This window comes from Bos grunniens, chromosome 1 (genome assembly GCF_055505025.1).
Source record: "Bos grunniens cultivar Pamir isolate PY7600 chromosome 1, Bosgru_T2T1.0, whole genome shotgun sequence".
NCBI lineage: Eukaryota > Metazoa > Chordata > Mammalia > Artiodactyla > Bovidae > Bos > Bos grunniens.
In genome coordinates this window covers 152082087-152106316 of record NC_141165.1, presented here as the reverse complement: position 1 = coordinate 152106316, position 24230 = coordinate 152082087, and the positions used below count along the sequence as shown (strand labels likewise).

The 24230-nt window shown below is 39.5% G+C and overlaps 1 protein-coding gene across 1 annotated transcript; it reads left to right on the top strand.

Annotated features, from left to right (window-relative positions):
- The first annotated feature begins 428 nt into the window (after nucleotides 1–428).
- On the top strand, nucleotides 429–650 carry LOC147380322 (keratin-associated protein 19-3-like). The gene has a single exon (XM_086414649.1). It carries the CDS (start codon nucleotides 429–431, stop codon nucleotides 648–650), a length of 222 nt encoding a protein of 73 aa, XP_086270775.1.
- Nucleotides 651–24230: the final 23580 nt, after the last annotated feature.

Genomic DNA, 24230 nt, shown 5'->3' with positions numbered 1-24230 from the left:
GGTATAGCATTCCTTCTTACAAAATGATGCAATAACTTTTTTCACCTGCTTTTTTTGATGTATAATTGACAAAAATAATTGTATGTATTTAAAGCGTGCCAAGTGATGATTTGATAAAGTGATGCAATAACTTTTAAGATAAAGTGATGCCCTGACTTTTAAGGGACACATTACTAGGCATCAAAGTGATGTTAAATATTTTAATGAGTGTAAGGCCTTCTCCCTGTGTTAGGGAGCAATGAATTAATGAGTTGTGCCAAGTATGTTGCCTGCCAAGTATGTATAATGAAAACATGACTGATACGAGGGCATACATGTGATTTATCACATGCTCTGACCAGGGTATATAAGCATCCTTCTACACGTGCTGACATCCACACGCAGGTTCTTGCTTTGAACAGCAAACCAAACTCGCCACCCCTGACACCATGAGCCATTACAGCAACCACTACGGCGGCCTGGGCTACGGCTACGGAGGCTTTGGCGGCCTGGGCTTTGGCCATGGCTGTGGATGCGGCAGCTTCCGCAGGCTGGGCTTTGGCTCGGGCTTCGGAGGCTACGGATGTGGCTCTGGTTTCGGAAGCTTTGGCTCTGGCTACAATCACTGCCCGTCCTTCTTTGGAAGATATGGATTCTCCAGCTTCTACTGATATCCCACTCCAACATCTGAAGTTATAGGGACTTTCCAAATCTGATCTCAGTAGTAGGACAAGAAAGATCATTCTAGAGTTACTTGCACAGAAACATCTAACTTCTTAGAATTTTGCACACTTTTTCAATATACTTCTATATCTCCATCATAAGCTTAGAATCCTCTAACTTTGCTTTTGAAACTGATTGAATTATCTGTTCGATTTCAAATAAAACATTAAATTTGAAAATAAAATTTGGTTTTTGTTTTGTTCATGAAAGTCAATTATATGAAAGTTATGAAGTTTTCATCCTACTCAACTGTCAGTAAAGGATGGTATTGCTTTAGTTTAGAATCATTTTTTACTCACAAGTTATCTGCACAGATAGAAAGATTGACAAAAGGACTAATTCTAGACTAAAATGAACAGGTTTTTCAATTAGTGATTCAATATTTTTCTATCTCTTGCTTTTATTTAGACAGTATTCAGATTTAAGTCAACAAAAGGCAATATTGATTAAACATAGTTTTAAATTTATTTAACAAAAAATGTTTTATGTAATTTAGCTCACATTTCTCAATTTAGTCCAAATGTATAAAAAATCTTTCCATTTACTCAAAATTTATTAATATTTGGCTTATTGTAAGTGCAAACAAATGGTAGTAGATTAAACCATCACTAGGCTAATTAGGAAAGTAAACCACCTATCCAAAAATTTAATCTACCTTTTATATCACTCTGTTCTGCATAATTATCTTATTTGATATTTTCATCAAGCACCTGATCTATAAGTAAATAAGAATTATGGTAATATTTTTCATAAGACATCATTTAACTAAAAAATATTTTAAATGAGATGTTTCTGTTAGCTTTCCTATATTATTACTGAATCTTCATGACTTGATATGATATTTTTCTTTTCTACTTTCATTATATTGACCATTTTTTCAACCTAACAAGAAAAAGAAACAACATGATGTAATTGTGAACTAATTTATTTTTTAGCTGACCCTGATGACAAGCACAGATAAATTCAAAGAGCTTTGCTATAAATCTTAATTTCGGTTAAATCTGAATTTCTCGTTTTAAAACTGGGCAGAAGGGAACATTTTATTGACGAAATAAGAAAAATATGTAAACAAATACCAATTTTTGTCTGAAATCAAATTAGGTAATAACATAAACTTAGGATTTTTTTTTTTCATTGTGGTATACTTGGCATATAACATTATATTGGTTTCAGGTGTACAACATAATTTGTGAGAGTGAAGTGAAAGTGAAAATTGCTCAGTCGTGTCTGACTCTTTGTGACCCCATGGACTATATAGTCCATGGAATTCTCTAGGCCAGAATACTGGATTGGGTAGCCTTTCCTTTCTCCACAGGATCTTCCCAACCCAAGGATCGAACCCAGGTTTCCCACATTGCAGGCAGATTCTTTATCAGCTGAACTTCAAGGGAAGCCCAAGTATACTGGAGTGCGTAACCTATCCCTTCTCCAAGTGGATCTTCCAGACCCAGGAATCAAACCGGGGTCCCCTGCATTGCAGGCGGATTCTTTACCAACCAAGCTACAGTATCTATATACATTGCAAAATATACATCACAATAAGTCTAGTTAGCATCCATCACCACATGGTCTCATATTTTTCCTATGAGAACTTTTAACATTATTCTCTTAGCAACTTTCAAATATGTAATATAGTGTGATTATTAACCATAATCATCATGATGTACAATGATTTACTTAGTTTGTAACTAAAAGTTTGTAGCTTTTGACCTCCTTCACCCATTTTTCCCATCCCATTTTTCCCACCTCCTTCTCTCTGTCAGCCACCAATCTGTTCTCTGTATCTATGAAGGGATTTCTGTTTAAATTGATCAAATATATTTGATTCAGTCAGACAGCAATCTCATAAACAAACATTAAATATCAGTAGTGCTTTGCCGCTCATCTTGCAGCTTCAAAAAAAAAAAAATGTCAGTGAAGCAATTGGTTTCTAAAGAGTTATATCATCTCTAGTGGTAGCATCAGGACTAAGGCCAAGATCTGAATGTTTCCTTCTTCAGTGTATTTCCCCCAATCCATGCAGGTAAGCAGAGCATCTTGAAAGTTTTGCTTAGCTTCCCTGAACTTAGCTGAATTTATGGGGGATGTGAAAGAAGATTTTCTCAGACAGAATTACCATTTTTATATTTTATTATTGTAGAATCTATAAAAAACTGAAATGCAATTTCAGTGCTAGCTTTAGCTAGATTTTACCTACGTGTGTGCTTGCATGCTAAGTCGCTTCAGTTGTGTCCGACTGTTTGTGACTCCATGGACTGTAGCCTGCCAACGTCCTCTGTTCATGGGATTCCCCAGGCAAGAATATTGGAGTGGGTCACCATGCCCTCCTCCAGGGCATCTTCCAAACCCAGGGATTGAAACTGCAGCTCCTGCAGCTCCTGTATTGCAGGTGGATTCTTTACTGCTGAGCCACTGGGGAAGCCCTATATTTTGCCTATATTTATATGCATATCTATTATATTTATATTTATATATGTATGTATATACCTTTGTCTATAGAAGATGAGAGTCTTCATTTGAAAGGTACAGACCATCTACATATAAAGAAACTTGCTCAGGCGTGAGTTATCATCTATCCTTTCAGTCAATCCAGTCTGAATATTACAGAGTTTCAATATACAGAACAGGTGAGGTATTATACATTAATGACTCCCTTATAGCACACTTTGGAGAAGGCAATGGCACTCCACTCCAGTACTCTTGTCTGGAAAATCCCATGGATGGTGGAGCCTGGTAGGCTGCAGTCCATGGGGTCTCTAAGAGTCAGATACAACTGAGCAACTTCACTTTCACTTTTGACTTTCATGCATTGGAGAAGGAAATGGCAACCCAATCCAGTGTTCTTGCCTGGAGAATCCCAGGGACAGGGGAGCCTGGTGGGCTGCTGTCTATGGGGTCGCACAGAGTCAGACATGACTGAAGTGACTTAGCTTAGCTTATAGCTCACTTGATCAGGTAATAGTTCCTAGTCTATGAACATGCCCTATAGGGCTAAAAATAAAACACCCATCAATATCATTATATAGAAAAGCATTGTGTATGACACTCTTAGCAAAATATACTATCCTAATTTGTTACATCCTACTTTATGATTCCATTAATTTTGTCTAAGAATCACATTTTGAATTCATGGTGGACATGCCCGTTGTTGCTGTTTAGTCAGCGATTCACGCCTGAATCTTTTGCAGCTCCATGAACTGTATGTTGCCCAACAGGCTCCTCTTCCAGGAGGAAAAGGAGGATTTTCCTGCCAAGAATACTGGAGTGGGTTGCTGTTTCCTTCTCCAGGGGAACTTCCTTACCAAGAGATCAAACCTGTATCTGCTGAATTAGCACACAGATTTTTTTTACTGCTGAGCCACCAGAAGTGCCTTTGGCTTCCAAATAAAAGCTACAATTTGGCAATGGAAGAATATATTTTCATCATTTAGCTCATCAAAACAAGATCTGAGCTTCACAATCAACTCATTGTCTTCTTGTAGACAGTTCCCAAAAACATTAACAGAGAATTACTCTATCTTGGTATTAGTGAAAGTCACTCAGTCATGTCCAACTCTTTGCAACCCGTATACAGTCCATGGAATTCTCCAGGCAGAATACTAGAGTGGGTAGCCTTTCCCTTCTCCAGGAGATGTTCCCAATCCAGGGATCGAACCCAGGTCTCCCATATTGCAGGCAGATTCACTACCAGCTGAGCCACAAGGGAAGCCCAAGAGTACTGGAGTGGGTAGCCTATCCCTTCTCCAGCAGATCTTCCCGACTCAGGAAGGCAACTGGGGTCTCCTCTGCTGCAGGTGGATTCCTCACCAACTGAACTATCAGGGAAGCCGGCTCAATCTTAGAGTCCATTGAATTAACAAAACCACACTTCAAAAAAAAAAAAAAACACTCAAAAGAAATGTACATTTCTCAGTTTTCAAAGATAATTAATATCCACAGGATATTGTCATTGTTCTATTATTTAACACAGAATGAAATCAATAAAAATACCTCGTTCATATATTTCACAGCATTGTTTCACAATTTTTTGTTCTTAATATTATTGTTCTTGTTCATTCCCTCAGTCGTGTCCAACTCTTTGCAATCCCATGGACTGCAGCACGGCAGGCTTCCCTGTCCTTCACCATTTATTAAGCTTGCTCAAACTCATGTTCATTGAGTCAGTGATGCCATCCAATTATCTCATTCTTTGTCTTCCCCTTTTCTGGTCTTCAGTCTTTCCCAGCACCAGGGTCTTTTATAATGAATCAGTTCTTTGCATCAGGTGGCCAAAGTATTGGAGCTTCAGCTTCAACATCAGTCACTTCAATGATTATTCAGGGCTGATTTCCTTTAGGATTGACTGGCTTGATCTCCTTGCTGTCCAAGAGAATCTCAAGTGTCTTTTCCAGCACCACAGTTCAAAAGCATCAGTTCTTCAGCTCTCAGCGTTCTTTATCGTATAACTCATACATCCATACATGACTACTAGAGAAACCATAGCTTTGACTATATGGACATTTGTCAGGAAAGTAATGTCTCTGCTTTTTGATATGCAGTCTAGGTTGGTCATAGCTTTCCTTCCAAGAGGTAGGTGTCTTAATTTCATGGCTGCAGTCAACATTTTCAGCTATTTTGGAGCCCAAGAAAATCAAGTCTCTCATTGTTTCCATTGTCTCCCGATCTATTTGCCCATAAGTGATGGGACTGGATACCATGATCTTAGTATTCTGAATGCTGAGCTTTAAGCCAGCTTTTTCACTCTCCTTTTTCACTTTCATCAAGAAGCTTTTTAGTTCCTCTTTGCTTTCTCCCATAAAAATAGTGTCATTTGCATACATGAGGTTATTGATATTTCTCCCAGCAATCTTGATTCCAGCTTGTGCCTCATCCAGCCCAACATTTAATATGATGTACTCTAAAAAGCCACTTGATGAAAGTGAAAGAGGAGAGTGAAAAAGTTGGCTTAAAGCTCAACATTCAGAAAACTAAGATCATGGCATCTGGTCCCATTACTTCATGGCAAATAGATGGGGAAACAGTGGAAACAGTGTCAGACTTTATTTTCTGGGGCTCCAAAATCACTGCAGATGGTGATTGCAGCCATGAAATTAAAAGACGCTTACTCCTTGAAAGAAAAGTTATGACCAACCTAGACAGCATATTAAAAGAGCAGAGACATTACTTTGTCAACAAAGGTCCGACTAGTCAAGGCTGTGGTTTTTCCAGTGGTCATGTATGAATATGAGAGTTGGACTGTGAAGAAAGCTGAGCACTGAAGAATTGATGCTTTTGAACTGTGGTGTTGGAGAAGACTCTTGAGAGTCCCTTGGACAGCAAGGAGATCCAACCAGTCCATTCTGAAGGAGATCAACCCTGGGATTTCTTTGGAAGGACTGATGCTGAAGCTGAAACTCCAATACTTTGGCCACCTCATGCAAAGAGTTGATTCATTGGAAAACCCTGATGCTGGGAGGGATTGGGGGCAGGAAGAGAAGGGGATGACAGAGGATGAGATGACCAGCTCGATGGACATGAGTTTGGGTGAACTCCGGGAGTTGGTGATGGACAGGGAGGTCTGTCATGCTGCGATTCATGGGGTCACAAAGAGTCAGACACGACTGAGCGACTGAACTGACTGACTGAACTGACTCTGTATAGAAGCTAAATAAGCAGGGTGACAATATACAGCCTAAAAGTACTCTTTTCCCAATTTTGAACCAGTCCTTTGTTCCAAGTGCAGTTTTAACTGTTGCTTCTTGACCTGCATACAGGTTTCTCAGGAGGCAGGTAAGGTGGTTTGGTATTCTCATCTCTTGAAGAATTATCCAGTTTGTTGTGATCCACACAGTCAAAGGCTTCAGCACAGTCACTGAAGCAGATGTTTTTCGGGAATTCTCTTGCTTTTTCTATGATCCAACAATTCTTGGCAATTTGATCTCTGGTTCCTCTGATTTTTTAAAACCAGCTTGCACATCTGGAAGTTCTCAGTTCATGTACTGTTGAAGCCTGGCTTGGAGAATTTTGAGCATTAATTTGCTAGGATGTGCCGGGAGCCGGCATATTGCATATTGAGTGCATATTGCATATTGCATATTGAGTGCAGCACTTTCCACAGCATCATCTTTCAGGATCTGGAATAGCTCAACTAGAATTCTATCACTGCCGGTAGCCAGCGTGAGGAACTCCGCCCATGACAAAGGTCATGAGGAAGGAGGCTTGGCATATGCAAAGGCGGGATTGAGCTTCAGGAGTCCCCCTGGAAATTCTAGAGCATCTACCCCCAAAACCAGAGTCTGCCTACTTTCTGCTTTGTGCTTTCACCTACACCTCTGACTTTACGGGGGGCTGTCCCCCACTACATCTCTGAAAAAAGAGTTAACTTACAGTTCCAGTTAATAATTCCTGGGTGTGAATTATTATGTAGTGTTTAACCTACAAACTCCTTTGGAAATCCTCTAGCCTGCCTGAATAGGTTTTTCCGGCCACATGCGATTGTTCAGAGCCTCCCAACTGTGAGAGGCAGGAGATGTTCTAAACTGTCTAAACACAGATCCCTTTGAGTAGTTAAAAGATTGATTAGAAATTGTATTGGTGAAGGGATTTTCACTTGTTGGGCCAATGTTTGCTGCTAGGTCTCCATATCCCTTACCTGCTGTGTCCCTGGCAGTGTATTGATTAATATAATTGGTGTAAATAGTAGCTTTAATGTTTGTAACCTGGGACCCTTGAGTTAATTCTTTTTCTTATTATAGCCCACCACACCTTTGCTCTGTAGGAATGCAACTTTATCTAATGCTTTTGGAGGGTGGCGCTTGACTTATCACCTTTAGAGAAAAATAAGTTTTCTGAAGAAAGGGTCTTAAAATGTTAACAGGCCTCCGGGCCAGAAGATGATGCAAATCACCTAAGCTTTTGCATATGATAAGTTTTCAGGAAGAAAGCCTGGCTTGCTGCATGACTCTACCCCTTCCCCCATTATCCTTTATGCATAACTTGAGGTATAAAAACTACTTTGGAAAATAAAGTGCGGGCCTTGTTCACCGAAACTTGGTCTCACCATGTCGTTCTTTCTCTTACCTTCTGGCTGAATTATTCAGCCTCTTTTCTCCACTGAATTTCCTAACTGAGCTATCCTTATTCCATTACTCTTTATATCCTTAATTAAAGTTTAATTAAGCAGTTGTTTCCTGATCCTCGCCAACGCCGCCCCCGCTTCGAATTCCCTGGATCCACCGGGGCTGGACCTCGGCAAGGATGTGAGATGAATGCAGTTGTGCAGTAGTTTGAACATTCTTTGGCCTTTCTTTGTGATTGGAATGAAAACTGATCTTTTCCAGTCCAGTGGCTTCTGCTAAGTTTTCCAAATTTGCTGGCGTATTGAGTGCAACACTTTAATAGCATCATCTTCTAGGATTTGAAATAGCTCAGCTGGAATTCCATCACCTCCTATAACTTTGTTCTTAGTGATGCTTCCTAAGGCCCTCTTGACTTTGCACTCTGAGATGGCTGGGTCTAGGTGAGTGACCACAGCATCATGATTATTTGGTTCATCAAGAGCTTTTTTGTATACTTCTTCTGTGTATTCTTTCCACCTCTTCTTAATCTCTTCTGCTTCTGTTAGGTCCATGCTGTTTCTATTTTTATTGTGCCCACCTTTGCATGAAATGTTACCTTGGTGTCTCTAATTTTCTTCAAGAGATCTCTAGTCTTTCCCATTCTATTGTTTTCCTCTATTTCTTTGCATTGCTCACTTAGGAAAGCTTTCTTATCTCTCCTTGCTGTTCTTTGGAACTCTGCATTCAGATGGGTATATCTTCCTTTCTTCCTTTTCCTTTAGCTTCTCTTCTTTTCTCAGCTATTTGTAAGACCTCCTCAGGCAACCCTCTTGCCTTTTTGCATTTCTTTTTCTTGGTGATACTTTTGATCACCACTTCCTGTACAATGTCATGAACCTACATCCATAGTTCTTCAATCACTCTGTTTATCAGATTTAATCCCTTGAATCTATTTGTCACTTCTACTGTATAATCATAAGGGATTTGATTCTCTAGTTTCTTCAATTTAAATCTGAACTTGTCAATAAGGTGTTCATGATCTGAGCCACAGTCAGCTCCCAGTGTTTTTTCTTCTGACAGTATAGAGCTTCTCCATCTTTGGCTGCAAAGAACATAACCAATCTGACTTTGGTATTGACCATCTGGTGATGTACATGTGTAGAGACGTCTCTTGTGTTGCTAGAAGAGGGTGTTTGCTACGACCAATGTGTTATTTTTGCAAAACTCTGTTAGCCCTTTTCCTGCTTCATTTTGTATTCCAAGGCCAAACTTGCCTGTTACTCAAGTTGTCTCTTGACTTCCTTCTTTTGCATTCCAGTCCTCTATGATGAAATGGACATCTTCTTTTGGTGTTAGTTCTAGAAGATCTTGTAGGTTTTCATGGAACCATTCAACTTCAGCTTCTTCAGAATTAGTGGTTGTGTTGCAGGAATGGGGACCCCTTTCAGGGCCCAAAACTGAGTTATTGTCTAACACTCAGAAATGAATTGTCCAAGGAGACACATGTGCTGACAAAGCAAATGATTTTATTGGGAAAGGGCACCCGGGTGGAGAGCAGTAGGGCAAGGGAACCCAGGAGAACTGCTCTTCCCTGTGGCTTTGCAGTCTAGGGTTTGATGGTGATGGGATTAGTTTCCAGGTTTTCTTTAGCCAAGCATTCTGACTCAGAGTCCTTCCTGTTGGTGCAAGTGGTGGTGTATCTCGTTCAGCCAAGATGCATGCCAGTGAGAAGGATTCTGGGAGGTGGTCGGACAAGTGGTGTCTCCTTTTGACCTTTCTCGAACTCTCCTGGTTGGTGGTGGCTTATTAGTTTCATATTCCTTACCAGGATCTCCTGTCATAAAACAACTCATGTTGAATGGTTACTAAAGGGCCTGGCCAGGGTGGGCAGTTTCAGTCAGTGTGCTTCCCCTAACAACTCCCCCCTGAGAGACTTCATACTCAAGATACTTCTTGGGAATTTGGGTGAAGGTCTCTTTCTTCTGTAACTTCTTCCTGCTGTGCAAGGGTGTAGGCCTGCCTGGCAGAGCAGAAGTCTTTCTCTACCTGATCTAAGTTGAGGTATGTTTTTGCCTGAAACCAGCAATCACCCTTGTAATAACAGCAATTTAGTTTGAAACTATTGGCTCCTCTCAGAGATGAAATAGACAGGGGCCAAACAGGAGACCTAACAAGATGGTCATCTCTGGTCCCTGGAAACAGAAGGCAACATTTGGGGTGAGGGCTGCAGGTTTTGTGACTTTGATTGGTTGGTGGTGATGCAAAATAACTGCGCTCCAGGAATCTTGTGCTCATTCTGAAGTTACCTTCCTCCACCTGGGTGGGGGCACCAGTTCTGTAGAACTCAAAGACATCATTATGTATATTTCTTTGAGTAGGAACCAGGACCCTGTCTCAAGTCTGTACCACCATTTGATTGCTCCTCCTCTGTTTCTGTATCCCCTCCCTTCCCTGATTAGCAATTGTTTGAATCCACTCTTTGGAACTCAGGGAAGGTCAAGGAGGCTGAATGAAGACTATATTTTATAGACAAGAAATGGAGAACACAGAACAGATCTCTACTCCAGAGCCCCACAGAGTCCTGCTCAGTTTTAATTTAGAGAATTAGGCAACTATGACTGTCCTAACTTCCTGTCAAAATAGGGCATAGGACTGCCTCAGCTTGGAGAATAGACACTGAATTGAAAGTATTCCTGAGTTCCAAGTCCTAAATCTGAGCCTTGTATGATTAAAATCTCAACCCCTTAGTCTGCCATTTTGGTGTAACAGACCCAATTAGAAGTAGTTGGAGGAATGATAGCTGGAATTTTATTTTATTTATTTATTTATTTTTAATATAAATTTATTTATTTTAATTGTAGGCTAATGACTTTACAATATTGTATTGGTTTTTCCATACATCAATATGAATCTGCCACGGATGTACACGTGTAATAGACAAAATAAATCTCATTTCTTCTTAGAAGAATAGACCTGAAACCCAGGCTGGACCTGGCACTTGGGGGAGACTTGTAGCCAGATAGCCAGTTGCCTAGTTTTATAAAAAGTTAAGGTTGCAGTTACTAGCTTCCAGCAGACATTGTTTTGAGAATGGTGGCATCAAAGCCTAACATGACACAGAAAACTCAAGTGTTTAGCAATACAAGGTCTAGTCTGAAATTACACACATCGTATCATCTAGTTATTTCCCAGGATGTCTGAACCATAGCTACTCTATTTTGACTTTTAATTGTAAAATTTTCTGTATTGGCCAAAGCAGATGTCACCATTAATGATGTCAGTGTTTCTCTAGGTATGAGAAGATGCAAGAATTGGGACTCATAAAATCTTCTCCTGAAAAGATCTAACTATCCGAAGGCCTGTTCTGCCAGTTTTTCTCAGAGCACAGAGTGCTTCATTCCTGATTTTCACCCTGAACTCCTTTTGGGGGAGTTGAAGGTCAGCTGTTGCAGTGGCCATGATTTAATCTATGTAGACGTAGATGGCAAGTGTCAGTTTTCAGCTGGCAGCGCCCCTTTTTGCTCATAAACTTGACCATGATTTCAAGGGGGACATTTCATGACCATTTTATCCCATGGTGTTGAGAAAGTCCATTCTCAGGTTTGGCAAAGATTTTGTTGACAGGACACCCAATGTGCTGTTACTGGACTAGCCTATAAAATAGTATCCAAAATTCTCTGGACCACCTGTCTTACTAACCTCTGGGTCCCATAAAACATTCCCTCTTGTTGCTTTTTCCCATATCTAGAGTTACACTGTTACCATCATCTATCTCACATAGAACTATACATTATTTTATCAGAGGCCTCAGTCACACATTTGGCAGTGTAAGAAACAGCAATTTTGTAAAGCAGGTGAAATACAAATAACATAGCCAGCAGTATTAGTAAAGTCATAAGTAAGACTTAAGAGATTCCATTAGATGTAGGCCAGTATATCCCGGGTCATCTGACTTAGTCTACTCTGTACGAATCTTTATCTTTCAGGGAAATTATATATTGGCACTGTCTATAGGCACATAGCCCAGTTTTCTAGCATTACTAGACTGATTATCCTTAGTATGATTTAATTGTTTCCAACATAGAGGAGACTTTAAACCTAAATTACCATAGCCTGGTGTTATCTATATAAGTCCATCCCATAATTGTAGGAGATTTTTCCCTTTGCTGAAACTTTGCCTGTTGCTCTGATTGAGCTTGAGTAATAGAAGAAAGCTCAAATTTATGGCCAAGTCAGAGCAGGCATTATTAATTGGCCAGGTGAAGAGATCCCATCTAGTAATGTCAATAAGGACCTGAATATGACTATAATTTTTTTTTAAGTAAATTTTCTCAGGGCCAACAGGTTAGAGTCTTGTAGTAGAGAAATTTACCCAGGTAACCCTGAACTAGACACAAGCAATTGGCCACAGACCCAACAACTGCATTGATTTCTAAAACTAGCATAGGATCAGGCCTATGATAGAAAAACATTTGATTTATATGCAAAGGTCTAAGAAGTCAAGAAAACATTTTAAATGATCATATAAATCAGGCCTAGCATCTTGGGCAAGCTGTCTACCTCTGATGTCATCGTCTTCTCATCCTGGTTTAGGGTAGTTTCTCCTCTGTTTGAGCATCATTTTAAGGTGAGATCAGGTCAGCTATCTTGTCTATAGACCAGTCCAGTGTAGAGGCCTTTGGAAGTTGGAATTAATCTAAGTCAATTTCCCTTCAGTTTCATTGTGCATGAGCTAGTTAAGAGTACCTGAAAAAAGAGTCCTTCCATCCAGGTTGGAGATAGTCCCTTAAATTATGTCTTTTTCCAGTCCTGGTTGCAGGTCATGAGGAGACTGATCTTCATCCAAAGATAAATTACTGAGATAAGCTTCAGAAACAAACAGTGTGTTCTTTAAGAATTCAATTAAATTTTACATTAATAGCTCATAACAGCAAAGAACTATCCAAGAATTGAGTCTTACTAGATGCAGAACTCCATTAACAAACTGGGATTTAACCTTTATTGAAACATTTTTCCCCCTAAAATTACCTTCATTTTTATCAAATATAACCAAATTAAGGCTAGTTTGTTTGCAAAATAGGCCTGCTATTACTAATTTTGGCCTGATGATATATATAATCATAATTGATCATAGACTTTTTATTTTGCTGAAACATTTATAGAGTCTCAGACTGAACTTTTAAAATAAAATAGGGCTCAGAAACTCACACCAAAGGCTTATCACAGATTTCACCTAACAAATTTAAGTGAATTTTTCCATTTTTAAGGTCTCAAAAATTCCTTGATATTTTTGTACCTGTTATGAGATAACCTTCCTAATTCACATGATAAACTTACTGGAAACCTAAGAGTTTCCAATTTCTGGAGGAGTCAGACAGAAAGAAAATATAATTGTTTTGTTTCTAATGTATAATTTTATCAAATTATTGTCATAATTAGTTTGAGAGGAAAGTTTTCCCTACTCCAGGAAAACACAAGATTTAAACCCATAATTTTTCAGATAGAAACCATAAAAGTTATAAGCATATTCGCTGGTTCATTCAGTCCTTTGTTAACTTTTGTGAAGTCATCAGGTTTTTGATTAGAATACCAGGATATATCAGAATGTTACAAACTCCATATAATTTCTAGGATATCTATATTAGTAATTATACCATACATTATACATGAGAGGATTTATTACTCTTTTGATAATATTTTTCATGTAATTTAACCAACCAAATAAGCACAATTATTTTAATATCTCTCTTTGGGATGTTTCAAGGGTCCTCTGAAGCACCCCAAAGTTAGCTAGAGGTCAAAGGAACTTCAGAAGAATTCAATTTAGGAAGTTTTGTCAAAAAAAATCAATTAAAAGGGTTTAGAACATTTGGTCAGATTTAGTCAATGTTGATGGGTGTATCATTTAGCTTGTTGATACGCCACAATGGGCGTACATCACAAGGTCTGCTGCTGCTGCTGATGTTAAGTCACTTCAGTGAAAACTGAAGTCAACCACTTGTAAAAGAATGAAACTAGAACACTTTCTAACACCATACACAAAAATAAACTCAAAATGGATTAACGATCTCAATGTAAGACCAGAAACTATAAAACTCCTAGAGGAGAACATAGGCAAAACACTCTCCGACATACATCACAGCAAGATCCTCTATGACCCACCTCCCAGAATATTGGAAATAAAAGCAAAAATAAACAAATGGGACCTAATTAAACTTAAAAGCTTCTGCACAACAAAGGAAACTATAAGCAAGATGAAAAGACAGCATTCAGAATGGGAGAAAATAATAGCAAATGAAGCAACTGACAAACAACTAATCTCAAAAATATACAAGCAACTCCTACAGCTCAATTCCAGAAAAATAAATGACCCAATCAAAAAATGGGCCAAAGAACTAAATAGACATTTCTCCAAAGAAGACATATAGATGGCTAACAAACACATGAAAAGATGCTCAACATCAGTCATTATCAGAGAAATGCAAATCAAAACCACAATGAGGTATCATGTCACGCCAGTCAGAATGGCTGTGATCCAAAAATCTACAAGCAATAAATGATGGAGAGGGTGTGGAGAAAAGGGAACCCTCTTACACTGTTGGTGGGAATGCAAACTAGGACAACCACTATGGAGAACAGTGTGGAGATTCCTTAAAAAATTGGAAATAGAACTGCCTTATGACCCAGCAATCCCACTACTGGGCATACACAGCGAGGAAACCAGAATTGAAAGAGACACATGTACCCCAATGTTCATCGCAGCACTGTTTATAATAGCCAGGACATGGAAGCAACCTAGGTGTCCATCAGCAGATGAATGGATAAGAAAGCTGTGGTACATATACACAACGGAGTATTACTCAGCCATTAAAAAGAATACATTTGAATCAGTTCTAATGAGGTGGATGAAACTGGAGCCTATTATACAGAGTGAAGTAAGGCAGAAAGAAAAACACCAATACAGTATACTAATGCATATATATGGAATTTAGAAAGATGGTAACAACAACCCTGTGTACGAGACAGCAAAAGAGACACAGATGTATAGAACAGTCTTTTGGACTCTGTGGGTGAGGGTGGGATGATTTGAGAGAATGGCATTGAAACACGTATAATATCATATAAGAAATGAATCGCCAGTCCAGGTTCGATGCAGGATACAGGATGCTCAGGGCTGGTGCACTGGGATGACCCAGAGGGATGGTACAGAGAGGGAGATGGAAGGGGGTTTCAGGATGGGGAACACGTGTATACCCATGGCAGATTCATGTGGATGTATGGCAAAACCAATACAATATTGTAAAGTAATTAGCTTCCAATTAAAATAAATAAATTTATATTAAAAAAATAAAAAATTAAAATAAATTTAAAAAATAAAATAAAATACACACATATACCTGGCAGTTCTTATCAGATACTCCCTTAAATACAAGTATACAGTCTCTGAAAACCTCTTATAAAGACACAAAACTTCAGATCCAAGTATTAACATAGTAAATGAAAATATCCCAGATCTTCAAAGATTTTAAAGAGAAGAAAGGAAACCAGGTTGAAAGAAGAAGGGGGAGGAGGCAGGAGAGGGGGGCAAAAGGAGTGGCCTTACATACATCGCCTGTCACCTGCAGATACCCAGGCATTATGGGACTTTACCTTGGGCCTCCAGAGAAGGGAGGGCTGGAACTCAGCCCTACCAGAAACCAGACCAGAACAGAACCAGAATTCGAGTTCTCTGCCAAAACGAGGTGATCAGCCTCCAATCCTCAGCTCATGTTGAGGCCCTTCTACCAGATTCCTGCATCCAGGACCAGGGGACAAGAAAAAAGGGGAAGGATGGGAAGGGTTACGGAGAGGAAAGAGAGAGGGAAGGGGAAGGGAGGTCAATAAAGTCCATTGTTCCTTACCCAGTTGGGGCATTCCGGCCAATTGTCTGGGTCAGGAGGAGACCAGGGTCGAAAGGGTCCCAGTTGCAGCCACTGGGTCTGGTCCTTTGGTGGGCAAGCTGGTCCCTGAGTACCCTGAGTGGTCAGCATGTCAATCGCAGCAGAGTCCCTGCCAGAGTCGCCACTTATTGCAGGAATGGGGACCCCTTCCAGGGCCTGAAACTAGGCTCTTGTCTGACACTCAGAAATGAATTGTCTGAGGAGACACATGTGCTGACAAAGCAAGAGATTTTATTGGGAAAGGGCACTGGGTGGAGAGCAGTAAGGTAAGAGAACCCAGGAGAACTGCTCTGCACCTGGTTTTATGGTGATGGGAGTAATTTCCCGGTTGTCTTTAGCCAATCATTCTGACTCAGAGTACTTTCTGGTGGTGCAAGTGGTGCTGCATCATGTTCAGCCAAGATGGATGCCAGAGAGAAGGATTCTGGGAGGTGGTCGAACATGTGGTGTCTCCTTTTGACCTTTCCTGAACTCTTCCAGTTGGGGGTGATTTATTAGTTCCCAGTTCCTTACCAGGACCTCCTGTCATAAAACAACTCATGAAATGGTGTCTATGACGCCTGGCTAGGTGGGTGGTTTCAGTCAGAGTGCTTCCCCTAAGGGCATGGACTTGGATTCAGTTCAGTTCAGTTCAGTTCAGTTCCTCAGTCGTGTCCTACTCTTTGTGACCCCATGAATCGCAGCACGCCAGGCCTCCCTGTCCATCACCAACTCCTGGAGTTCACTCAAACTCACATCCATCGAGTCAGTGATGCCATCCAGCCATCTAGCCCTCTGTCATCCCCTTCTCCTCCTGCCCCCAAATCCATCCCAGCATCAGGGTCTTTACCAATGAATCAACTCTTTACATGAGGTGGCCAAAGTATTGATGTTTCAGCTTTAGCATCAAGCCATCCAATGAACACCCAGGACTGATGTCCTTCAGAATGAACTGGTTGGATCTCCTTGCAGTCCAAGGGACTCTCAAGAGTCTTCTCCAACATCACAGTTCAAAGGCATCAATTCTTCGGCACTCAGCTTTCTTCACAGTCCAACTCTCACATCCATACATGACTACTGGAAAAATCATAGTCTTGACTAGACGGACCTTTGATGGCAAAGTAATGTCTCTGCTTTTGAATATGCTATCTAGGTTGGTCATAACTTTTCTTCAAAGGAGTAAGCGTTTTTTAATTTCATGGCTGTAGTCACCATCTCCAGTGATTTTGGAGACTAAAAAATAAAGTCTGACACTGTTTCCATTGTTTCCCCATCTATTTCTCATGAAGTGATGGGACCAGATGCCATGATCTTCATTTTCTGAATGTTGAGCTTTAATCCAACTTTTTCACTCTCCGCTTTCACCTTCATCAAGAGGCTCTTTAGTACCTCTTTACTTTCTGCCATAAGGGTGGTGTCATCTGCATACCTGAGGTTATTGATATTTCTCCCAGCAATCTTGATTCCAGCTTGTGCTTCTTCCAACCCAGTGTTTCTCATGATGTACTCTGCATATAAGTTAAATAAGCAGGGTGACAATATACAGCCTTGATCTACTCCTTTTCCTATTTGGAACCAGTCTGTTGTTTCGTGTCCAGTTCTAACTGTTGCTTCCTGACCTGCATATAGGTTTCTCAAGAGGCAAGTCAGGTGATCTGGTATTCCCATCTCTTTCAGAATTTTCCACAGTTGATTGTGATCTACACAGTCAAAGGCTTTGGCATAGTCAATAAAGCAGAAATAGATGTTTTTCTGGAACTCTCTTGCTTTTTCCATGATCCAGTGTATGTTGGCAATTTGATCTCTGGTTCCTCTGCCTTTTCTAAAACCAGCTTGAACATCATGAAGTTCACGGTTCACATATTGCTGAAGCCCGGCCTAGAGAATTTTGAGCATTACTTTACTAGCGTGTGAGATGAGTGCAATTGTGCGGTAGTTTGTGCATTCTTTGGCATTACCTTTCTTTTGTATTGGAATGAAAACTGACCTTTTCCAGTCTTGTGGCCACTGGTGAGTTTTCCAAATTTGCTGGCATATTGAGTGTAGCACTTTCACAGCATCATCTTTCAGGATTTGAAAGAACTCAACTGGAATTCCATCACCTCCACTAGCTTTGTTTGTAGTGATGCTTTCTAAGGCCCACTTGACTTTTCATTCCAGGATGTCTGGCTCTAGGTTAGTGATCACACCATCATGATAATCTGGGTCATGAAGATCTTTTTTGTACAGTTCTTCTGTGTATTCTTGCCACCTTTATCGAGCCCCATCTTTGCATGGAATGTTCCCTTGATATCTCAAATTTTTTGAAGAGATCTCTAGTCTTTCCCATTCTGTTGTTTTCCTCTATTTTTTTGCATGGATCGCTAAGGAAGGCTTTCTTATCTCTCTTTGCTATTCTTTGGAACTCTGCATTCAGATGTTTATATCTTTCCTTTCCTCCTTTACTTGTCACTTCTCTTCTTTTCACAACTATTTGTAAGGCCTCCTCAGACAGCCATTTTGCTTTTTTGCATTTCTTTTTCTTGGGGATGGTTTTGATCCCTGTCTCCTGTACAATGTCACTAACCTCTGTCCATAGTTGATCAGGCACTCTATCAAATCTAGTCCCTTAAATCTATTTCTCACTTCTACTATATAGTCATAAGGGATTTGCTTTAGGTAATACCTGAGTGGTCTAGTGGTTCCCCTACTTTCTTCAATTAAGTCTGAATTTGGCAACAAGGAGTTCATGATCTGAGCCACAGTCAGCTCCCAGTCTTGTTTTTGCTGACTGTATAGAGCTTCTCCATCTTTGTCTGCAAAGAATATAATCAATCTGATTTCGGTGTTGACCGTCTGGTGATGTCCATGTGTAGAGTCTTCTCTTGTGTTGTTGGAAGAGGGTGTTTGCTATGACCAGTGCATTTTCTTGGCAAAACTCTATTAGCCTTTGCCCTGCTTCATTCCATACTCCAATGCCAAATTTGCCTGTTACCCCAAGTATTTCTTGGCTTCCTACTTTTGCATCCCAGCCCCCTATAATGAAAAGGACATCTTTTTGGGGTTTTAGTTCTAAAAGGTCTTGTAGGTCTTCATAGAACCTTTCAAGTTCAGCTTCTTCAGCATTACTGGTTGGGGCATAGGCTTGGATTACTGTGATATTGAATGGTTTGCCTTGGAAACGAACAGAGATCATTCTGTTGTTTTTGAGATTGCATCCAAGTACTGCATTTTGGACTCTTTTGTTGACCATGATGGCTACTCCATTTCTTCTAAGGCATTCCTGTCCAGAGTAGTAGATATAGTGGTCATCTGAGTTAAATTCACCCATTCCGGTCCATTTTAGTTCTCTGATTCCTAGAATGTCAATGTTCACTCTTGCCATCTCCTGTTTGACCACTTCAAATTTGCCGTGATTCATGGACCTAGCATTCCAGTTTCCTATGCAAAATAGACTTGGGTTACTGTGATATTGAATGGTTTGCCTTGGAAATGAACAGAGATTATTCTGTTGTTTTTGAGATTACACCCCAGTACAGCATTGTGGACTCTGTTGTTACTATGAGGACTATTCCATTCCTTCTAATGAGTTCCTGTCACTAGTAGTAGACATAATGGCCATCTGAGTTAAATTGCCCATTTTGGTCCACTTTAGGTCACTGATTTCTAAAACGTCAATGTGTACTCTTGCCATCTCTCTTGACCACTTCCAATTTACCACGATTTTTAATTATATATTTACATATTATTATTCTCTTTGAAATTACACAAATAAATCATGCCAGATTTTAAAATGCTCATTTTTGAGCATTTTAAAAATTTTGTAAAATCTATTGGATTTTATCTTATGTGACCATAGCTATTTTCACTGGAAGTAACATAAACTAGCCCCCATCACACTCAACCTAGTGTATACTGAATCATTCATGGGATTCTTAACTTTGTTAGATTATTTGTCATCATTTGACTTCAAAATGACTCATTGAGAAAAATATAATTTTTGCCAATTATTTTCTTTTTCAGAATAAAAATAAAAAATAAAGCTGATAAAGGAGAAAACAGGATTTGACAGTAAGATTAATTAGTCCTTTGAGTTAAATATTCCTTTAAAACCTGAAAGTCATTTCAGTCCACAATTCACCTTAAAGAATTATCAAAAGTTTTGCCATATAAAATTTACTTTTTCATTAATTCATCAAACATTTTTGCTTGGAAAACAATAAACAAATCCAATTAGGAAAATGCATTATCAAAAATGTTATAAAAACAATAACTCAAAAGATATTCATGAAAAGTTCCCTAGTTTATTAGGGGTTAGGATTTTGAACTTTTACTGCCATGGCCAGATTCAATCTCTGGTTGCAAAACTGGTAACCCACAAGCCACAGAGCAGGCCCAATATATATATACACTTACACCTTCTTGTACAGTGAAGCATCATTTTTACAATAGCCAAATACGGCATCAACCTAAAATAAAAATGGAAAAATGAATGGATAAAGAAACTGTTATATACATATAAAGAGAAACATTACACAGTCATAAAAAAACGTTCTACTTGTAACAACATAGATGGACTTTGAAGGCATTATGTGAATTGAAATAGGTAAGACAAAGAAAGACAAATATCATATGATTTCACTTATGTGTGGAATTAAAAAACAAAAGCAAAAACAAAAATCTGAGCTCATAGATACAGAGAACAGATTGCTGGTTGGCAGAGGCAGGAGTGAGGGGTGGGTAAAATAGGTGAAAGTGGTCAGAAGTTACAAACTTCCAGTTACAAAACAGATGTCATGGGGATACTATTGTACATTTGAAAGTTATTAAGACAGCAAGTCCTAATAGTTTTTAACACAGGAAAAAATGTAACTCCTGTGTGGTGATGAATTTAACTAGACTTATTATGATTATCTCTTTGTAACGTATGCAAATACTGAATCATTACATTGTACGTCTGAAACAACGATAATATGCCATTCATATCTCAATAAAAATGCAAGTGGATAAGAGCAAAAGACCTAGCTGATGCTAGGGTGGCTGGGAATGAATGCTGAGTGAGATTTAAAGAGAGATTTCATGGAAGAATGACAAATGGATCACGATGAAGAGAAGAGAAGAAAGACAATGACGGTAAAGTATAGAGCCAGGATCATCTGCACTTGTAGACCATATTTTGGGTATTGTCCATTCTGGAAAAGAGGGATATGGTGTGAGGAAATATTTTATAATGGTTTTCAGACTGTGAAATGGTTTTCACAGTTATGAAAGTTAATTTTTTCCCTTAGAAAGATCCATGCCACTCCTGAGATAAATTTTACTATATTTATAAACGGAAAGGATGCTTTGTATGCCATATGTAAAATCAAAATATTTTTCATCTGTGTATACATATATATTATATATATTTACATTATATGTACATTTTGATTTTGTTTATTATAGTTATATATTATATACATGCAAATGGGAAATAAGTTATTTGAAGAACTTTATACATTCAAATTTAAAAATTTTGATCATTGTATTTAAATCTAGATGGAATTAATACATGATTATCCAAAGAGTGCTATGAAAATGAGAAATGAGAAAAAAATTTATGTGAAAACACTATCAAATATGAATGATGCAATATGCTTAGTAATGAAGAATTCTATTCAGGAAATTTTTACTTTGTGACTGTGCCGACTAAATTTGTGATTTTGACCACAAATTTTTTTTTTCTAACTAAAAAAGAATGCAATGAGTTCAAAGACCTTTTAGTCAGGCAGTTATGCGACCTCAAGCAATTTAATGAGTGTGTGCCTCTCCTTGTGTCAACGAACTGATTAACAATTTGCCTCCAGTAAATGCATAATTTCAAATGATACAAGGGAATGACCGTGTGTTTTACCACGTGTTGTGACCAGTGTATATAAGCATCCCTCTGCACGAGCTGACACCCACACTCAGGACCTGGTCTCGATCAGCAAACCGGACTCCCCACCCCTGACACCATGAGCCATTACAGCAACCACTTCGGCGGCCTGGGCTACGGCCACGGAGGCTTTGGCGGCCTGGGCTTTGGCCGTGGCTGTGGATTCGGCAGCTTCCGCACGCGGGGCTTTGGCTTTGGCTCTGGCTTCGGCTTTGGCTCTGGCTTCGGCTTTGGCTCTGGCTTCGGAGGCTAGGGATGTGGCTCTGGTTTCAGAAGCTTTGGCTCTGGCTGCTGTTACAGTCCACTGTTCTTTAGAAGATGTGGTTTCTCCAGCTGTTACTAATCGCTGGCTCTAGTAACCCAACACCTGCTGCCAAGAATGGATTGAAACAATGTTATTCAGTTGAAGAACTGAAATTTTCCTAGGCCTGTATACACCCATCCTTTAAGAATTTCAGAGAATTTATTATTTATGTATTAGTTATAAGCATGTCTATCTCATGTTTCCTGGCATTTGTCAGCTTGGGCACTGAAGGATGACTGATGTTGACAACCAATAAATTATCTAATTGGAAATACAAAATATGGATCTTTGGGGTTCATTTAACTCAGTATGTATACATACCTGTGTATAATTTTCTTATTTGTCAATCATAAATACAAGAATTTTCTCCTTTAATATTTTTATAAAACAGGACATGTTATATATATACCCCTATTGATAGTTGGTAGTGTTCTGTTTCGGAGAAGGCAACGGCACCCCACTCCAGTACTCTTGCCTGGAAAATCCCATGGACAGAGGAGCCTTGGTAGGCTGCAGTCCATGGGGTCTCGAAGAGTCGGACACGACTGAGCAACTTCACTTTCGCTTTGCACTTTCATGCATTGGAGAAGGAAATGGCAACCCACTCCAGTGTTCTTGCCTGGAGAATCCCAGGGACAGAGGAGCCTGGTGGGCTGCCGTCTATGGGGTCACACAGAGTTGGACACGACTGAAGCAACTAAGCGGCAGCAGCAGCAGTGTTCTGTTTTATTAAACCTGTAGTCAGAGCATACTTGCATTTCACAAATCTTAAAACCCATATTTCTAAATTTTTAGGAAGGATAAGCTCTGTTTTTCAGTGAATCTATTAATTATAAAGTATTATAATATTGTCCTATATTCATCATTTTCTGCTGTCATCTAGTGTGTTACGTATGTAAGATAAGCCTGCGTAAAATGGTCTAAAAGTCATTAAGAAACTGGATAGTAAAAATATGAACTTTGGCCACTCAACTTACTCATCTCACGCTCTTAAATCATCTTCATCATCATTACTGCATTGAAGTATTTGTAATTCAGTAAGAATTCATTGGAAAAATCCCTGATGCTAGGAAAGATGAGGGCAGGAGGAGAAGGTGGCAGCAGAGAACATGGTGATTGTCTGGCGTCACCAGCTCAGTGGACATGAGTTTGAGGAAACTGTGGAGATAGAGAAGGACAGGGAATCCTGGCCTACTTCAGTTCATGGGGTCACAAAGAAACGGACACGATTTAGTGACAACGGGAACACAAACAAAAACACGAAACCCACAGAAATATTATCAAGGAGCAAAAAGTTGTTTATCTAGAACTGATCAAAATTTCCATTTGATAATTTTTTTAAAAGTTATATAAAGAGGAATGCAAATAAAAAATTGTTCTTTCAAAAACAATCATTTCATTGCAATATAAGAAATGAGGAGTAGGTAAAATTCCAGATTTTCTAAATTGTTTTCCTAAAACTTCATGTTATCTTCAAGTAATGATATAAACCAAAGAGTATTTGGTATAAATTGGGCAAATATATTTTTAAAAAGGGCTTTCTGGGTGGCTCTGTGCTAGTGAATTACTTGCCAAGGCACGAGATGTGGGTTAGATGCTTGGGTCAGGAAGATCCCCTTGAGGTGGGCAACTCACTATAATATTCTTGTTGGGAAAATGCCTTGGACAGCTATGCCTGGTCGGTTATGGTCCATGGGGTCACAAGGATGTCAGAGATGACTGAAGCGACCAAGTCTGCACGCATGCAATCAGGTAATGGTTCCTAGTATATGGACAAGCCCTGCTGTTGCTGTTTAGTCCCTCAGTCATGTCTGACACTTTCTGACCCCATGGACTGCAGCACATCAGGCTTCCCTGTCCTTCACCCTTTCCTGGAGCTTGCTCAAACTCATGTCCATTGAGTCGGTGATGCCATTCAACCATCTCATCCTCTGTCAAACACTTCTCTTCCTTCCTTCAATCTTTCCCAGCATCAAGGTCTTTTCTAAGGAATCAGTTCTTTGCATCACATGGCCACAGTATTGGAACTTCAGCTCCAACATCAGTCATTTCAATGATTATTCAGGACTGATTTCATTTAGGTTTGATTGCCTTGCAGTCCAAGGGAATCGTAAGAGTCTTCTCCACTACCACAGTACAAAAGCATCAATTCTTCAGCTCTCAGCCTTCTTTATGGTACAACTCACGCATCCATACATGACTGCTGGAAAAACCGAAACTTTGACTATATGGACTTTGTCGGGAAAGTAATGTCGCTGATTTTTAATATGCTGTCTAGGTTGGTTTAATATGCTGTCTAGCTTTTCTTCCAAGGAGCAGATGTCTTTTAATTTCATGGCTGCAGTCACCATCTTCAGTGATTTTGGAGCCCA